General features: G+C 43.8%; 1 protein-coding gene across 2 annotated transcripts in view; it reads right to left on the reverse strand.

Annotated features, from left to right (window-relative positions):
* FBXO10 (F-box protein 10) overlaps positions 1-14,940 on the reverse strand; it is a 199,492-nt gene that overhangs the window by 66,769 nt on the left and 117,783 nt on the right. For both annotated transcript variants that reach the window (XM_073549669.1, XM_073549668.1), the window contains exon 7: positions 8,476-8,546. In XM_073549669.1, coding sequence (XP_073405770.1) covers positions 8,476-8,546 — 71 coding nt within the window. The remainder of the gene's footprint in view (positions 1-8,475; positions 8,547-14,940) is intronic.

The following is a 14,940-nucleotide window of genomic DNA, read 5'->3' on the forward strand; positions in this document are numbered from 1 at the left end:
GTGAAACACCGCTCCCCCACCGAGGAGACTGGCGTTGGTTGTCATTACCGGCCAATGATCTGGGGGGAAAGTCTTTCCCTGGGCCAGAGAGGAACTGGTTATCCACCATCCGAGCCTGACTTGAGATCGAGCGTGAAAGTATTCTTGTCCCAGGCTGACAAGAGGGCAGTGCTGCAGGGGCGAAGGTGGAACTGGGCGACAGGTATTGCTTCCATTGCTGCCACCATTTTCCCTAGAATCCTCATCCCGGATCGGATGGTATGAGGGACTGGTTGGCGAAGTGTCCGAACTCCCTGCCGGAGAGCTAGCGCCTTTTCCTGAGGGAGAATTACCAACCCTCAGCAAGTGCCAAAGATCATTCCTAGGAAGGAGATCCTCTGAGCTGGCCAAAGGGATGACTTCTTTGCATTGCCATCCTAACCGGGTAAGAGTATCTAGCGTGATGTTGACCTTTTCCTCGCATGCCCGTATTGACGGGCCCTTGACTAAGAGGTCGTTCAGATAAGGCAAGACGACTAGGCCTCGAGAATGCAGTGTGGCCATGACAACTGCCATAACCTTTGTGAACACTCTGGGAGCCGTGGCTAGCCCGAAGGGTAGCGGTACGAACTGAAAATGTTGATCGCCGATGGTGAAGCGTAGAAACCTCTGATGAGGAGGAAAAATTGGAATATGCAGATATGTGTCCTGGATGTCTATTGAGGCCAAGTATCCTCACTGCTCCATGGCCGATATGACAGAACGGAGAGACTCCATCCGGAAATGTCTGATCCTGATGAATTTGTTCAGAAGCTTCAGGTCCAAAACAGGCCTGACAGACCCGTCCTTTTCGGGAACCGCAAAAAGGTTAGAATAGAACCCCTGAGCTCTTTCGTGTTCCGGCACTGGCTCCGTTGTGCTGGAGAGATTTGATGGCTCCCAATAGAGCCCTTGCCTGGGTATCCACCCTGGGAAGCCGGAAAGAAAAAACCGTCTTGGAGGATATCTGACAAATTCTATTCTGTAACCCGAGGCCACTGATTCCTTTCCCCATGCGTCGTGAGCGACATTGACCCAGACGTAGTGAAACCAGAGTAGACGGCCGCCCACCTTGCCGGTGTCGTCTGGTAAAGGGCTCGAGTCATTCGGCCGACGATCTTTGGGATCTGGATCTCGTCGATCTGGGCTGCTGAGCATGCATTCTCCCCAATGGGTTGGCTCTATATGAGACCTGCCGCTCCCTATCCTGGTTGGGGCAGCCTGAGGCGGCGGAATTGGCCTCTGTAGTCCACCCGGGGTTGCGAAAGGCCCGAAAACGTGCCTGAAAAAGGGTGACGAAAAAGCGTTTTGCCCTCTTGTTGAGGGAGAAACCCGTTCTTTCCTCCTGTGGAGTCGGAGATAAGTTGATCCAACTTCTCCCCAAATAGGTGGCCGCACTGATAAGGCAGGGAAGTCAAGGACTTCTTAGAAGTAGGATCGGCTCGCCATGTCCTTAACTATAGGGCTTTTCTGACAGAAATTGCATTAGTGGCAGCAAGTGCCGGGCAATTGTCTGCATCCCAAAACGCATTTATTACTTAGTCTCCGGTCATCGCCATCTGACCTGCGACCTCCCAAATCTCTGCAGGTAGATCCTGCTCCTGCGCGACCTTGTTTAATGTTTCTGACCATGATATCATAGCCTTGGCTACCCAAGTTGTTGCGAATGAGGGAGCGAGCGCTGAACCTGACGCCTCATATACTGAGCGAGCTAAGCTCTCTATAAGGCGATCCGTGGGATCCTTAATTGAGGAAACCCTAGGGACGGATAGCAGGGTCTTAGTGGCTAGGAGCGAAACCGGAGGATCTCCAACAGGGATTCCATCCATTTTTTACGGAGGTCCGGAGCAAACGGATACCTTGTTTCGAGTGCCTTTTGACCTGAGAAACGCCTGTCTGGACCTTCTCTGTGCCGCCGCTGCACTATGTCCTCAAACTCTGGGTGAGAGGAAAAAATTCTGTGCGGGCGCTTCACTCGCTTAAATGCCACTTAATGCCCCTTTATGCCCCGTAGCCGCTGCGGGATCATCCTCAATCCCCAGGGTCTGATTGATGGCTTCTATGAGGCTGTCCACTGTTTCACTTGACCTTGGAGTGTCCAGGTCAAGGGGCTAGTCTGAGTCGCAATCTGAGGTCTGCTCGCTATCAACCACTGGTGACGGGGAGCGAGAAGCAGAGCTTACAGATGCCAAGGCACCGGATGGACTGGGTGACACCGTGTGGATTTGTTTCCTTCAGGTCTGCCTGGAGTGAGAGCGGCCCCTGCAGGCCGGAGGCTTTTGTGAGGTGGATGTTCCTTCTAAGGCCGGCGAGCCATTGTCCCTGCCCCTATCTGGGGAAAGAAGGGACTCTATTGCTCTCGTAAGCGACACCATGGACTGTGACAGAGATAGGGCCCACTCCGGGGACACCTTGGCTACAGTCGCAGGGGAGGGCTCCTGGGCGCGTTTGGATGTCACAGGCTTCTGGCTCTGTGCGCGCGGAAACCTAACCCCACAAATGCATGCGGCATAAAGGAACGTGTGCCATTTACCCTTTTCGGTCATATTGCTGCCAGGCCTAATTTATATGAGGGTTGAGGGGAAGGGAGGAGGAGGAAAAAAAAACACCTTTAATCACCCGTAGCGCACCCCTAGGTTCGGGGGTCACACTTACTCCGTCCTGTATCCCCACGTGTTCCTGCCGCTGCCTCTGTGCTCCGCTGCCCAGCGTTCCTTTCCTCTGGGTAGGCCGGGACGTTCCTCTCCCGGTTGCGGCCTACCCTGCGATGAAGCCGGAGGCTCAATTTGTTCGGCGTCCGCCCTAGCCCGGGGGGCGGCGCCGGAAATGACGACACGCCGGGGGCGGGACTTCCGCCCGCGGCCTAGTCACGGCCGAAGCCGCGGGCCAGATTTTGCATGCTCGCCGCGGGGGAGGGGGGCACGCTGGCGGCCTCTGCCTTTTCCCCCTGCGATCCCTGCCGCCGGAACCCGGCGTCCCTGCCTGGCGGAAGGAGGCAGGAGGGAGGAGAGGGAAGGAGGATTGCCTTACACTCCCTAAGATGCCTGGAGCTTCCCCGGAACGCTGCCGCAGGGCCCTCTCCAGCCCTCCATACCTGACTCCGGATCTAGCACACCAGGTAGAGGGGATGGGGTTAAATTCTGGACGGTGCAGGCACCCTAGCTCCGTCTAACCCCTTCAAGGGGTGAGGAGAGGGACCGTCCGCCGCCTTGCAGCACCGCCGTCTAGCATTGGTGGAGCAGTGGGGGCCGCACAGACTAGTCTTGTGCCTCTGTGCAAGCCCATGGTTTCTATACCTAGGGGTGGACAGGGCTAAGTCCGGCATCATGTCCCATGTCGCGGGAGAGGATACATGGAAGGACACTCGCACGTGCTCGCCCGTTGTTGGTTTGGGGAAATCGGACCCTTTGAATAGGGTCATAAAGGGTCATAAAATAGTCATATAGGGTCAAAAAATAGGTTCATAAAATAACAAACAAAAATAGAAGTCTGGGGAAAAAGGCCCAGATACAGTGGGGCAAAAAAGTATTTAGTCAGTCAGCAATAGTGCAAGTTCCACCACTTAAAAAGATGAGAGGCGTCTGTAATTTACATCATAGGTAGACCTCAACTATGGGAGACAAACTGAGAAAAAAAAATCCAGAAAATCACATTGTCTGTTTTTTTTTCATTTTATTTGCATATTATGGTGGAAAATAAGTATTTGGTCAGAAACAAAATTTAATCTCAATACTTTGTGATATATCCTTTGTTGGCAATGACAGAGGTCAAACGTTTTCTGTAAGTCTTCACAAGGTTGCCACACACTGTTGTTGGTATGTTGGCCCATTCCTCCATGCAGATCTCCTCTAGAGCAGTGATGTTTTTGGCTTTTCGCTTGGCAACACGGACTTTCAACTCCCTCCAAAGGTTTTCTATAGGGTTGAGATCTGGAGACTGGCTAGGCCACTCCAGGACCTTGAAATGCTTCTTACGAAGCCACTCCTTCGTTGCCCTGGCGGTGTGCTTTGGATCATTGTCATGTTGAAAGACCCAGCCACGTTTCATATTCAATGCCCTTGCTGATGGAAGGAGGTTTGCACTCAAAATCTCACGATACATGGCCCTATTCATTCTTTTATGTACCCGGATCAGTCGTCCTGGCCCCTTTCCAGAGAAACAGCCCCAAAGCATGATGTTTCCACCACCATGCTTTACAGTAGGTATGGTGTTTGATGGATGCAACTCAGTATTCTTTTTCCTCCAAACACGACAAGTTGTGTTTCTACCAAACAGTTCCAGTTTGGTTTCATCAGACCATAGGACATTCTCCCAAAACTCCTCTGGATCATCCAAATGCTCTCTAGCAAACTTCAGATGGGCCCGGACATGTACAGGCTTAAGCAGTGGGACACGTCTGGCACTGCAGGATCTGAGTCCATGGTGGCGTAGTGTGTTACTTATGGTAGGCCTTCTTACATTGGTCCCAGCTCTCTGCAGTTCATTCACTAGGTCCCCCCGCGTGGTTCTGGGATTTTTGCTCACCGTTCTTGTGATCATTCTGACCCCACGGGGTGGGATTTTGCGTGGAGCACCAGATCGAGGGAGATTATCAGTGGTCTTGTATGTCTTCCATTTTCTAATTATTGCTCCCACAGTTGATTTCTTCACTCCAAGCTGGTTGGCTATTGCAGATTCAGTCTTCCCAGCCTGGTGCAGGGCTACAATTTTGTTTCTGGTGTCCTTTGACAGCTCTTTGGTCTTCACCATAGTGGAGTTTGGAGTCTGACTGTTTGAGGGTGTGCACAGGTGTCTTTTTATACTGATAACAAGTTTAAACAGGTGCCATTACTACAGGTAATGAGTGGAGGAAAGAGGAGACTCTTAAAGAAGAAGTTACAGGTCTGTGAGAGCCAGAAATCTTGATTGCTTGTTTCTGACCAAATACTTATTTTCCACCATAATATGCAAATAAAATGAAAAAAAAACAGACAATGTGATTTTCTGGATTTTTTTTTCTCAGTTTGTCTCCCATAGTTGAGGTCTACCTATGATGTAAATTACAGACGCCTCTCATCTTTTTAAGTGGTGGAACTTGCACTATTGCTGACTGACTAAATACTTTTTTGCCCCACTGTATGTCCCTCGGTGTGGGAAAGGATATGTGGAGACGATACTCAACACGTGCTCGCCCGTTGATGGTTTGGGGAGATCCGTCGCCCCTGTCTTATCTTCATGGAAAAAAGAAGTCTGGAGAAACCCAGACACGTGTGCCTCCAAAGACACTAAGCAAAAAACTGAGTTCCGCCCGCAATAGGGGCGAGGGTGTATATGACGGAGGAGGAGCTAACCTCTTTTTTTCACTTAGTGTCAGCCTCCAAGCGGCAGAAGCATACACCCACAGTATCTGTGTCCCCCAATGAGGCGAAGGAGGAAAAAAAGAATGATGCAGGCTTTCCACTGTGGATTTTCGAAAAAAGTACACCTCAACAAATCTCATCGTTTAGGGAGGGCCTAGATGCCTTTCTTGAAAAATATATTACATGTTAAGAGGACTAAATTCAGTGATGGCACGAATGATCCAGGTGACTAGTACGATTGCTATATGAGGAGGTAAGAAATAATTTTTCCCACAATTTGGGAACACAGCCCCTTGATCCCTGGGAATTTGCAAACGCAGCCCCTTGATCCCTGCGCACCTTACACGTGTTTCAGACTGTGATGCGGGATCGGATTCACAGCAAATCAGACATCTGCCTCTAACAGCCACGGGCTAGGTGCAGGAGGCTGCTAACCTGTTCAATGTTGCTGACAATCTCTCACGGGGCGCCGATGGGTTACAATGACAACTAGGTGTCTGCTGAAGACCACCTTAGGCTGTGTGCACACGATGCAGATTTGTAGCGGATCCGCAGCGGATTTTACCGTGCAGAAACTTTGCATTTCTGCATTGTGATGTACAGTAGCCTTAAAATCAATCTAAAAAAAAAACCGCTGTGCAGACGCTGCAGATTTTTCAGCGCGGTTTTCCCGCGGTACAAAATCCACAGCATGTTACTTCTTTTGTGCGGTTTTCCATCTCCCCTGTCACCAAATCCGCAGGGGGAAAACGCGATGGAAAACCGCACAAAAACCGCATGAAAACCGCATGAAAAATGGAAGAAATCCACAGGAAAAATGCAGGTCATTTGACCTGCGGATTTCTTCCATTCTGCGCGGAAAAATCCGCAGGGCCAAAAAGTACGTCTGCACTCACCCTTACTTGTCATGATGAGTCTCCTATGAAAGTCAGCCTGTAGTTGGCGTTCATAGGAGATCGTGATTATCAGTATACTTAGCTGTGCTAATGCCCTATACTACTGTATATATGGTACAAGTGATCAGACGATCAAAGCTTCAAGTCCACCAAGGGGAATAAGAAAAACAGTATAAAATGAAAAAAAAAATTAAAAATATGAAATAAAAACAAAAAAGGTCAAATCACCCCCCTTTTGCCCCATTAAAAATAAAACAATTAAAACACGAGTGAAATAAGTACTGAACAAGTCATCAGTTTTCTAAGTAAATCTATTTCTAACAGTGATATTGACAGGAAATTCTCACCAGATGTCAGTAACAATCCATTCAGTCCACACAGAAAAAGAAATTAAACCACCGATGTCCATAAATTATGTGTAATAATGAGAAACAACATGGAAAAAGTATTAAACACATGAAGAAAGCGATGCCAAAAGCAATGGAAAGTAATGACACCAGCTGAATTCTATCAGTAAATGGTACCTTCAGGTTTTGAAGAGTGTTTGTGTGGAAGAATGGGCCAAAATCACACCACAGCAATGCATGCGACTAGTTTCTCCATACAGGACACGTCTTGAAGCTGTCATCACCAACAAAGGCTTTTGTCTGAAGTGGTACGGTAATTAAATTTCAGTAAGCGGGTTCAATACTTTCTCTGTGTTATTTCTCATTATTACACATAATTTATGGACATTTGTTTGGTTTATTTCTTTGCCTATCTGGACATCTGGTGAGAATGTCTTGTCAATAGCACCTTTACAAATACATTTACTTATAAAATTGGTGACGTGTTCAATACTTATTTCACCCGCAGCATTTGGTATCATTGCATTTGTAAAAATCCTATCAAAGTATAAAATAAATTAATCCGATAGGTAAATGGCTTAACGGGAAAAATAAAACCGCCAAAATTACTTTTGTGGCCACCGCACCATTGCAATAAAATGCAATAACAGGCGATCAAAACACTAAAAACATCAGCCAAAGATGAAAAAAAATAAGCCCTCACACAGTCCAATAATCTAAAAATTGAAAACATTACAGGTCTTGGAAGAAGGCAACACAAGCAAAGATTTTTATTAATAATAATAATAATAATAAAAACTATACATGTTTCGTATTTGTGTACTCGTACAGGCTTGGAGAATCATATTACTGGATCATTTTTACCACACATAGTGAACACGGTAAATAACAAACAATTATGGAATTGCACTTTTTTTTTTGCAATTTCAACGCTCTTGGAATTTTTTTACCCCTGGTTTCCAGTGCATCACATGATAAAATGAATGGTGTCATTCAGAAGTAGAACTGATCCCTCAAAAATCAAGCCCTCAAATGCTCATATGGTTATGTGCATAGAAAAAAAATGAAAAAATAAAGCTCTTACAAAAAGCGGAAAAATGAAGGAAAAAAAAAAAAAAACATCCCCCCCCAAAAAAAAACCCCAGGAAAATCGCCCTGAATGTGTTAATAATGTAAGCAGTTTGTAATTTGAAATCCAGCAGATTCCTAATTCTACTCCGCAATGGATATATGTGTGGGTCATTGAGCGATTATTGGTACATCTTTGAGAGTGCATCTGTAGAACGATGCTACGCTACAGTCACAACCGGCAGGATTTGTGAAATACTGACAGGATTTTAGTTATATGCTGGAATTCAGCAGCTTTCAAGATATAAGGGGTTTGACAAAGGCAAGATCCTGTACCATAGAAGCCCCACAAAAGAATAAGCCCACATGCTTGATAATGGAAAAGTAATCAAGTTATGATATTGGAATGCAACAAAAGTACAAAAACAGTTTAAAAAAGTTTATATTTTTCACAGACACGGTACACAATGAATAGAAAGGTGATAAAGAAGGGGAAATTGTTTTTATTTCAATTTCCCTTACAACAAACATGTTAAAGTAACAATAGGAAAAAAAAATAAAGTATCTCTACCCCAAAATGCTGCCAATAAAAACTATGATTGTTCTCCTGCAAAAATACATAATATTCCCTCCTAGGGCTACACTGAATGAAAAAAGGTTTTTGTAGTGCAACCAAACACAAAAGCGAATAACAAGCCTTAAAAGCCCCAAAATAGACTGGATGTGTATACATATAAACACAATTGTATAAAAAAAAAAGAGTCAAAAGTTTTGCTATGTATCACTTATATATTCAATATTACATACCTGTGATTTGACCTCTTCCATTTTCATTCACTGCAATGCCAGCAGCCCGGCCTTGAAAGATATGGTTACCACTGTAAAACAAATATGTATTCATATTCACATTAGGATGCATACAATGCATAGCATACATACCCTAAAAGCATATTTTAGAGTGCTACATTCTGCATTTGCTTATGGGCTTTGTTGAAGTCCATCACAAATTTCCAATGTATTTCAATGGTACAATCATTTCATTCAAGATGCATGAAGAGAATGATTAAAGTCTGGCAGGTATTAATAGGAAGTCATAAAGCAATTTACTGGCCATCCCAGCGCATGATGCTTGACTAATAGAGCAGAAAATCTCAATTACAATTTTGGAAACAAACAGTTTCAAGATGGCATAAACAATCTATTAAACCGCATGAATATAGTGCAAAATGTTCACAGCATTCTTTTAAGAGTAAATGTAATTGTCCTTTCAAAACTCAGATGTACACAGTGAAAGAAGACAAACACAATATACATGAAAAAGTATATATGCCTCTAAAAAGATTTACCGACCAATACTATAAAATAATAGCAGTGCATTCAAAAACGTGAGTTAGGCTGTGTGCCCACGTAGCGATTTTTAAGCGTTTTTGCCACGATTTTCGGCGCGAAAACGTTTAAAAATCGTGTACAGAACGCCCCCCATGCATTCCTATGGCATTCCACACATGCTGTGCTAATGCTGTGCTTTTTTCCGCAGCGGAATCGCATCGCGGAAAAAATCGCAGCATGCTCATTCTTTTGTGCGGAATCGCAAACAATTGCCGCGATTCCGCACCCATAGGAATGCATGAGAACCGCTTACTTCCCGCATGTGGCTATGCCCACCATGCGGGAAGTTAAGCGTCTCATGTGCGGTTGGTACCCACGGTGTGGAGGAGAGGAGACTGTCCTCCAGGCCCTGGGTACCATACCCCTGTAAAACAAAGAATAAAAAATAAAAAATAAAAAATCGGGGTATATTTACCTTCCGGCGTCCGGCGCTGCATTCCCGACATAGCGTTCCCAGTAATGCCTTGCGGCAAGGCCCTGTAATGACGTAGTCTCGCGTGACTCTAGCGGTCTCGCGAGATCGCTATAGCAACGCGAGACTACGTCATCACAGGTCTAGCAAGGCATTACTGGGAACGCTTGAGGCCCGGGAATGCAGCGCCGGACGGTAAATATACCCCGATTTTTTTTATTTTTTTTAGCATTTTAACATTCTATCTTTTACTATTGAGACCGCATAGGCGGCCTCAATAGTAAAAACCTGGTCACACTCGTCAAACACTATGTTTGACGAGTGTGACCAACCTGTCAATCACTTTCCAAGTGATGCTTCAAATCGCTTGGAAAGTGCTTGAATATCGCACGCGAAAATCGCGATCATAATCGCGGTAAAATCGCGCTGAAAAAAACGCGTGATTTCTAGGAAGGAGTCCGGTTTTCAGTGAGCGTTTTAAAACGCTACGTGGGCACATAGCCTAAATCACAAAATCTTTATACTAATTTTTATTTCCATGCATTGGAAACATTGCACCCAGTTTTCTAATTCGAAATGTATATATTTTGAACTACTTTACAGAAAATAACAAAAAATGAAGATTGGGCTGTTCTAAAATATAGCAGTGTCTGTATTTGTCTTTACAAACTCACAATATGTACTATTTTTACAATGATTTAGCTTTCCTGTGTATCACCTATTTAGTTGTATACCTACAGTTTTTTAGAATTGCTTCACATCAATGTTGCGTAGAGTCAACCTACTTCTGGCACCTGAATTGCTGTATATAAATAACAAACAGACTGCTGTATATGAGTTGACAAGGAGACTGCAGTATTCATCACAAAGGAGACATAGGCTGCTGTATATACACATCACATAGGATACACTGGGGGATTGATGCATATACATCACATAGGAGATGCTGGGACTGGAGCATATACATCACATGGGAGATGCTTTGTGCTGGAGTATACACATCACAAAAGAGATGCTGAGGCAGAAGCATATACATCACATAGGATACAATGGGACATATCCATCACATGGGAGATGCTAGATTGCAGACTATCCACCATATGGGATACGCTGAGGAGGCAAACTAACCATTTCATGGGAGACGATGCGGCTGCTGTCTTCAGTGGGACGGGACCGCAGAGCGCACCAACCCTGCCCAAAAAGTTCATCTGGCACTGACCAGCATCAGGATATAATACTTTATTGTATGCGCTGTAGCAATCTATAGTGAACTCTGCATGTGGATTGTGTTAAGGGTCGGCAAATCGTAACCCTTGGCCTGAGCATTGCGGTCCCCGTGAATCTGCCCGGAGGCTGGAGAAAACAACAGAATCTGCTCGCGGGCCTGAGGTTCCCCACCCCTGCTCGAGATATAGTAAAAGCGCTTGACTGTATCGAGAGACCCGTCCTAATAGCTGTACTAGAAAAGTATGGAATAGGACCAAATTTTGTCCAATGAAAAAGGATTGCTTTATTCTGCCAAACAATTGAGGGTTTCAATTAATAAGTCATTATCTGATCAAATTCATCAAATTCTAATCTTGTGAGCTACAACACAGGTCTATCCTCTCTTCCCGTTTGCTCTAGTGATTGAACCAATAGCTTTATTTATCCAAGGCAAGAAAGGTCTACTGGGATTTTTACATGCGGAAGTAAGGCTAGAAATTCACTATATGCAGATGACCTAATGCTGTACCTGTCAAGATACACAAAAGGGCTAGCACCCTGAACTTCAGCCTGTAGACAAAATCAAAATCAGGCTCTGTTGATTAACTGGATAAAATCAACAAGAATGTGCTTAGATGAAGGGGAATTGAGTAACATGTAAAATGGTACAAAAGGCTCATCCTTTAAATATTTAGGCCTTCTTCTCATGCTATATTTATGATTAGGGTGCGTTCACACTGAGTTCAGGCACCCGTTCAGTGGCTCCATCGGGGCTTACATTCCGAACTCCCAGCAAAAGGGGATTGGGACGTATGTGCCAATGGCCCCATAGACTATAATGGTGCCGTACTGGAGGCGGACACTCAGACACAGTTTACTTCGTCCGAGTGTCTGCCTCCCGGCATAAGCCCGAATCCAGTTTCAATGGGGGTTCGGACATAAACCCAGATGGAATCTCTGAAATATCACATGCTAATGACACAAGTTCAGTTTTTCTTTTTTTAATAAATTTGCAAAAATCTCTACATTTCTGGTTTTCAAGATGGGGTGCAGAGTGCACATTAATGAGAAAAAAAATGAACTTTTTTGAATTTACCAAGTGGCTGCAATGAAACAAAGAGTGAAAAATTTAAAGGGGTCTGAATATTTTCCGTACACACTGTATGCTTTGGCCTTTCAATGGAGCATTAATCCTAATTATTTGTTTCTGTCTTTTTATCATCTCGAGGATAAATATTTGTATACAGTGCCATTATGTATTTACTTACATAATAGTACCTTCTATAAATATGGAAATGCTAATATATTATAGTATTTTCCCAAAGAAAAATAGTAAAGTAGCCTTGCCTACTATGGAGATTGAACCTTTTGTTCTCCAGATAATGGGAGTGCCCTTTTGTCTTTTGAGGGAATTTACAGGAAACAGCTTTTGATCTTATTTTTGTATGTGCCAATTTGGGGATTTATAAATATCTGGTGCCTCTTGCATCATCTGCAGTTCTCTGCAACTTGATTTCAATAAAGCCTGGATGAAAGGAAATGCCGCCGAGATGGCAGATGACACCTCTTTGAAGGGCTGATCTATGCTCTACCTCCTTGCTGCGTTCTCTCCTTTTAAATATGCACTGACAGTGTGCTCTCTTGCCAGCCCATCACCTCTCATCAGAGCCTGTGAGGGAGTGCACTGTCACAATGCATTCAAAGGAGTATAGCATTGTTAGCAGGAAGGTCATGTTTAGCATGTTTCGGAATTGACAACCGACATGTTCAGTAGAGCAGGGATTAGCCTAGCATCTAAAATGGATATCACTGATGCCTCTTCGTTTCAGGATAGGGAAAGCATCTGCAGCAGTGACTGCAACCCTAGCCCCCTAAGGACAGCTACAGCAACCAAAAAGCTCTATGGAGACCATTTGTTGTCATAAAGAAAATTTAAGTAGCCTTACATTGATAATGGACAGGTTTGGGTTTACCTATATGCACAGTAGAATGGCAAAACGAAAGAAACAGTGTGCGATCATAAGTAAATGGTGTACATTTATATAATACTCCCTGTGCTGTGGATTGCGATGCAGCTCGCAACCATGTGCGCTATTTTACCAGGGTGCTTCGTCCGCAAGCATTCAGTTCTGATGTAGGTCCCTAGTAGGACCAAAAACGTTCAACAACAATGAATGCAAAATAAAATAAAAGTAACTTAATTCTCACAAAATATTGCTATCTGAGTGCCAAGTTTATTTGATACTGTACTTTACGCGCTGGATACCCTACATGAGCACCTCATCGTTAATTTCTAGAGTGCTGTATATTATCTTGCACTATGACTTGGTCTGGTAACACCTCTTTTCATTTACAATAACCTTTGGAGGAAGATTCTCAGCGAGATTCACGTCCGGATCATAGTTCTTAACAGCTCATTTACAAATTAAGACAAATATGGATTTCTCTGGAACAAGACATTGAATTGCAAATATCAAGGTATAATTTTATTCAGCTTCCTATGACCTGCATGCTCATATAGACGGCTTAGGAGGGTTGATCCTACTGACAGACTCCCTTTAATCCTTACTGCTGATTAAAGTCATCATTAGACAGTTACAGTATTTGTAGCATGTATATAAATTAATGCAAGAACAATACAGATTATTTCCTACCTATCCCTGAAAGGAAGAACAAAGGAAATAAAAACAATCTTATTGCCGAAATTGTTGGAATTGCATTTTAAAAGTGACTTTATCACAGAGATAACACTAATCGCTTGCATTTTTTTTAATCCCTTCACTACCAAGGGTGGTTTGCACGTTAACTCCCGGGCCAATTTTTACAATTCTGACCACTGTCCATTTATGAGGTAATAACTCTGAAACGCTTCCATGGATCCCGGTGATTCTGACATTGTTTTCTCATGACATATTGTACTTCATGTTAGTGGTAAAATTTCATTCAAATAACTTGCGTTTATTTGTGAAAAAAACGGAAATTTGGCGAAAATTTTTAAAATTTCGCAATATTCCAAATTTGAATTTTTATGCCCTTAAATCACAGAGATATGGCACACAAAAAACTTGATAAGTAACATTTCCCACATGTTTACTTTACATCAGCACAATTTTGGAACCAAAATTTTTTTTTGTTAGGAAGTTAAAAGGGTTAAAAATTGACCAGCGATTTCTCATTTTTGCAACACCATTTTATTTTTACGGACCACAGCACATTTCAAGCCACTTTGCAGGGTGTATATGATAGAAAATACCCAAAAGTGACACCATTCTAAAAACTGCACCCCTTAAGGTGCTCAAAACCACATACAAGAAGTTTATTAACCCTTTAAGTGCGTCACAGGAATTTTTTGAATATTTAAAAAAAAAAATTAACATTTAACTTTTTTTCACAAAAAAAATACTTCAGGTTCAATTTTTTATTTTACCAAGGGTAACAGGAGAAATTGGACTGCAAAAGTTATTGTGCAATTTGTCTTGAGTACGCTGATACCCGATATGTGGGGGGGAATCACTGTTTCGGCGCATGGCAGACCTCAGCAGGGAAGGAGCGCCGTTTGACTTTTTCAATGCAAAAGTGGCTGGAATTCAGATCTGACGCCATGTCGCGTTTGGAGAGCCCCTGATGTGCCTAAACTGTGGAAACCCCCCATAATTGACCCCATTTTGGAAACTAGACCCCCCAAGGAACTTATCTAGATATGTGGTGAGAACTTTGAACCCACAAGGGCTTCACAGAAGTTTATAACGTACAGCGGTACAATTAAAAAAATCATATTTTTTCCACAAAAATGATCTTTTCACCCCCAATTTTCATTTTACCAAGGGTAACAGGACCCTAAAAGTTATTGTGCAATTTGTCCTGAGTACGCTGATACCCCACATGTGGGGGCAAACCACTATTTGGGCGCATGGCAGAGCTAGGAAGGGAAGCAGCGCCATTTGACGTTTTTGGCTGGAATTGAGATCGGACACCATGTCGCGTTTGGAAAGCCCCTGATGTACCAAAACAGTGGAAACCCCCCACAAATGACACCATTTTGGAAACTAGACCCCCCAAGGAACTTATCTAGATGTGTGGTGAGAACTTTGAACCCCCAAGGGCTTCACAGAAGTTTATAGTGCCTGGGCATGAAAATAAAAAAATCATTTTTTCCACAAACATGATCAATTAGTCCCCAATTTTTTTATTTTCCCAAGGGTACCAGGAGAAACTGGACCCCAAAAGTTGTTGTCCAATTTGTCCTGAGTACGCTGATACCCCAT

The sequence above is a fragment of the Dendrobates tinctorius genome, unplaced genomic scaffold, assembly GCF_039654945.1.
Source record: "Dendrobates tinctorius isolate UK_male_01 unplaced genomic scaffold, ASM3965494v1 ptg000160l, whole genome shotgun sequence".
Lineage (NCBI taxonomy): Eukaryota > Metazoa > Chordata > Amphibia > Anura > Dendrobatidae > Dendrobates > Dendrobates tinctorius.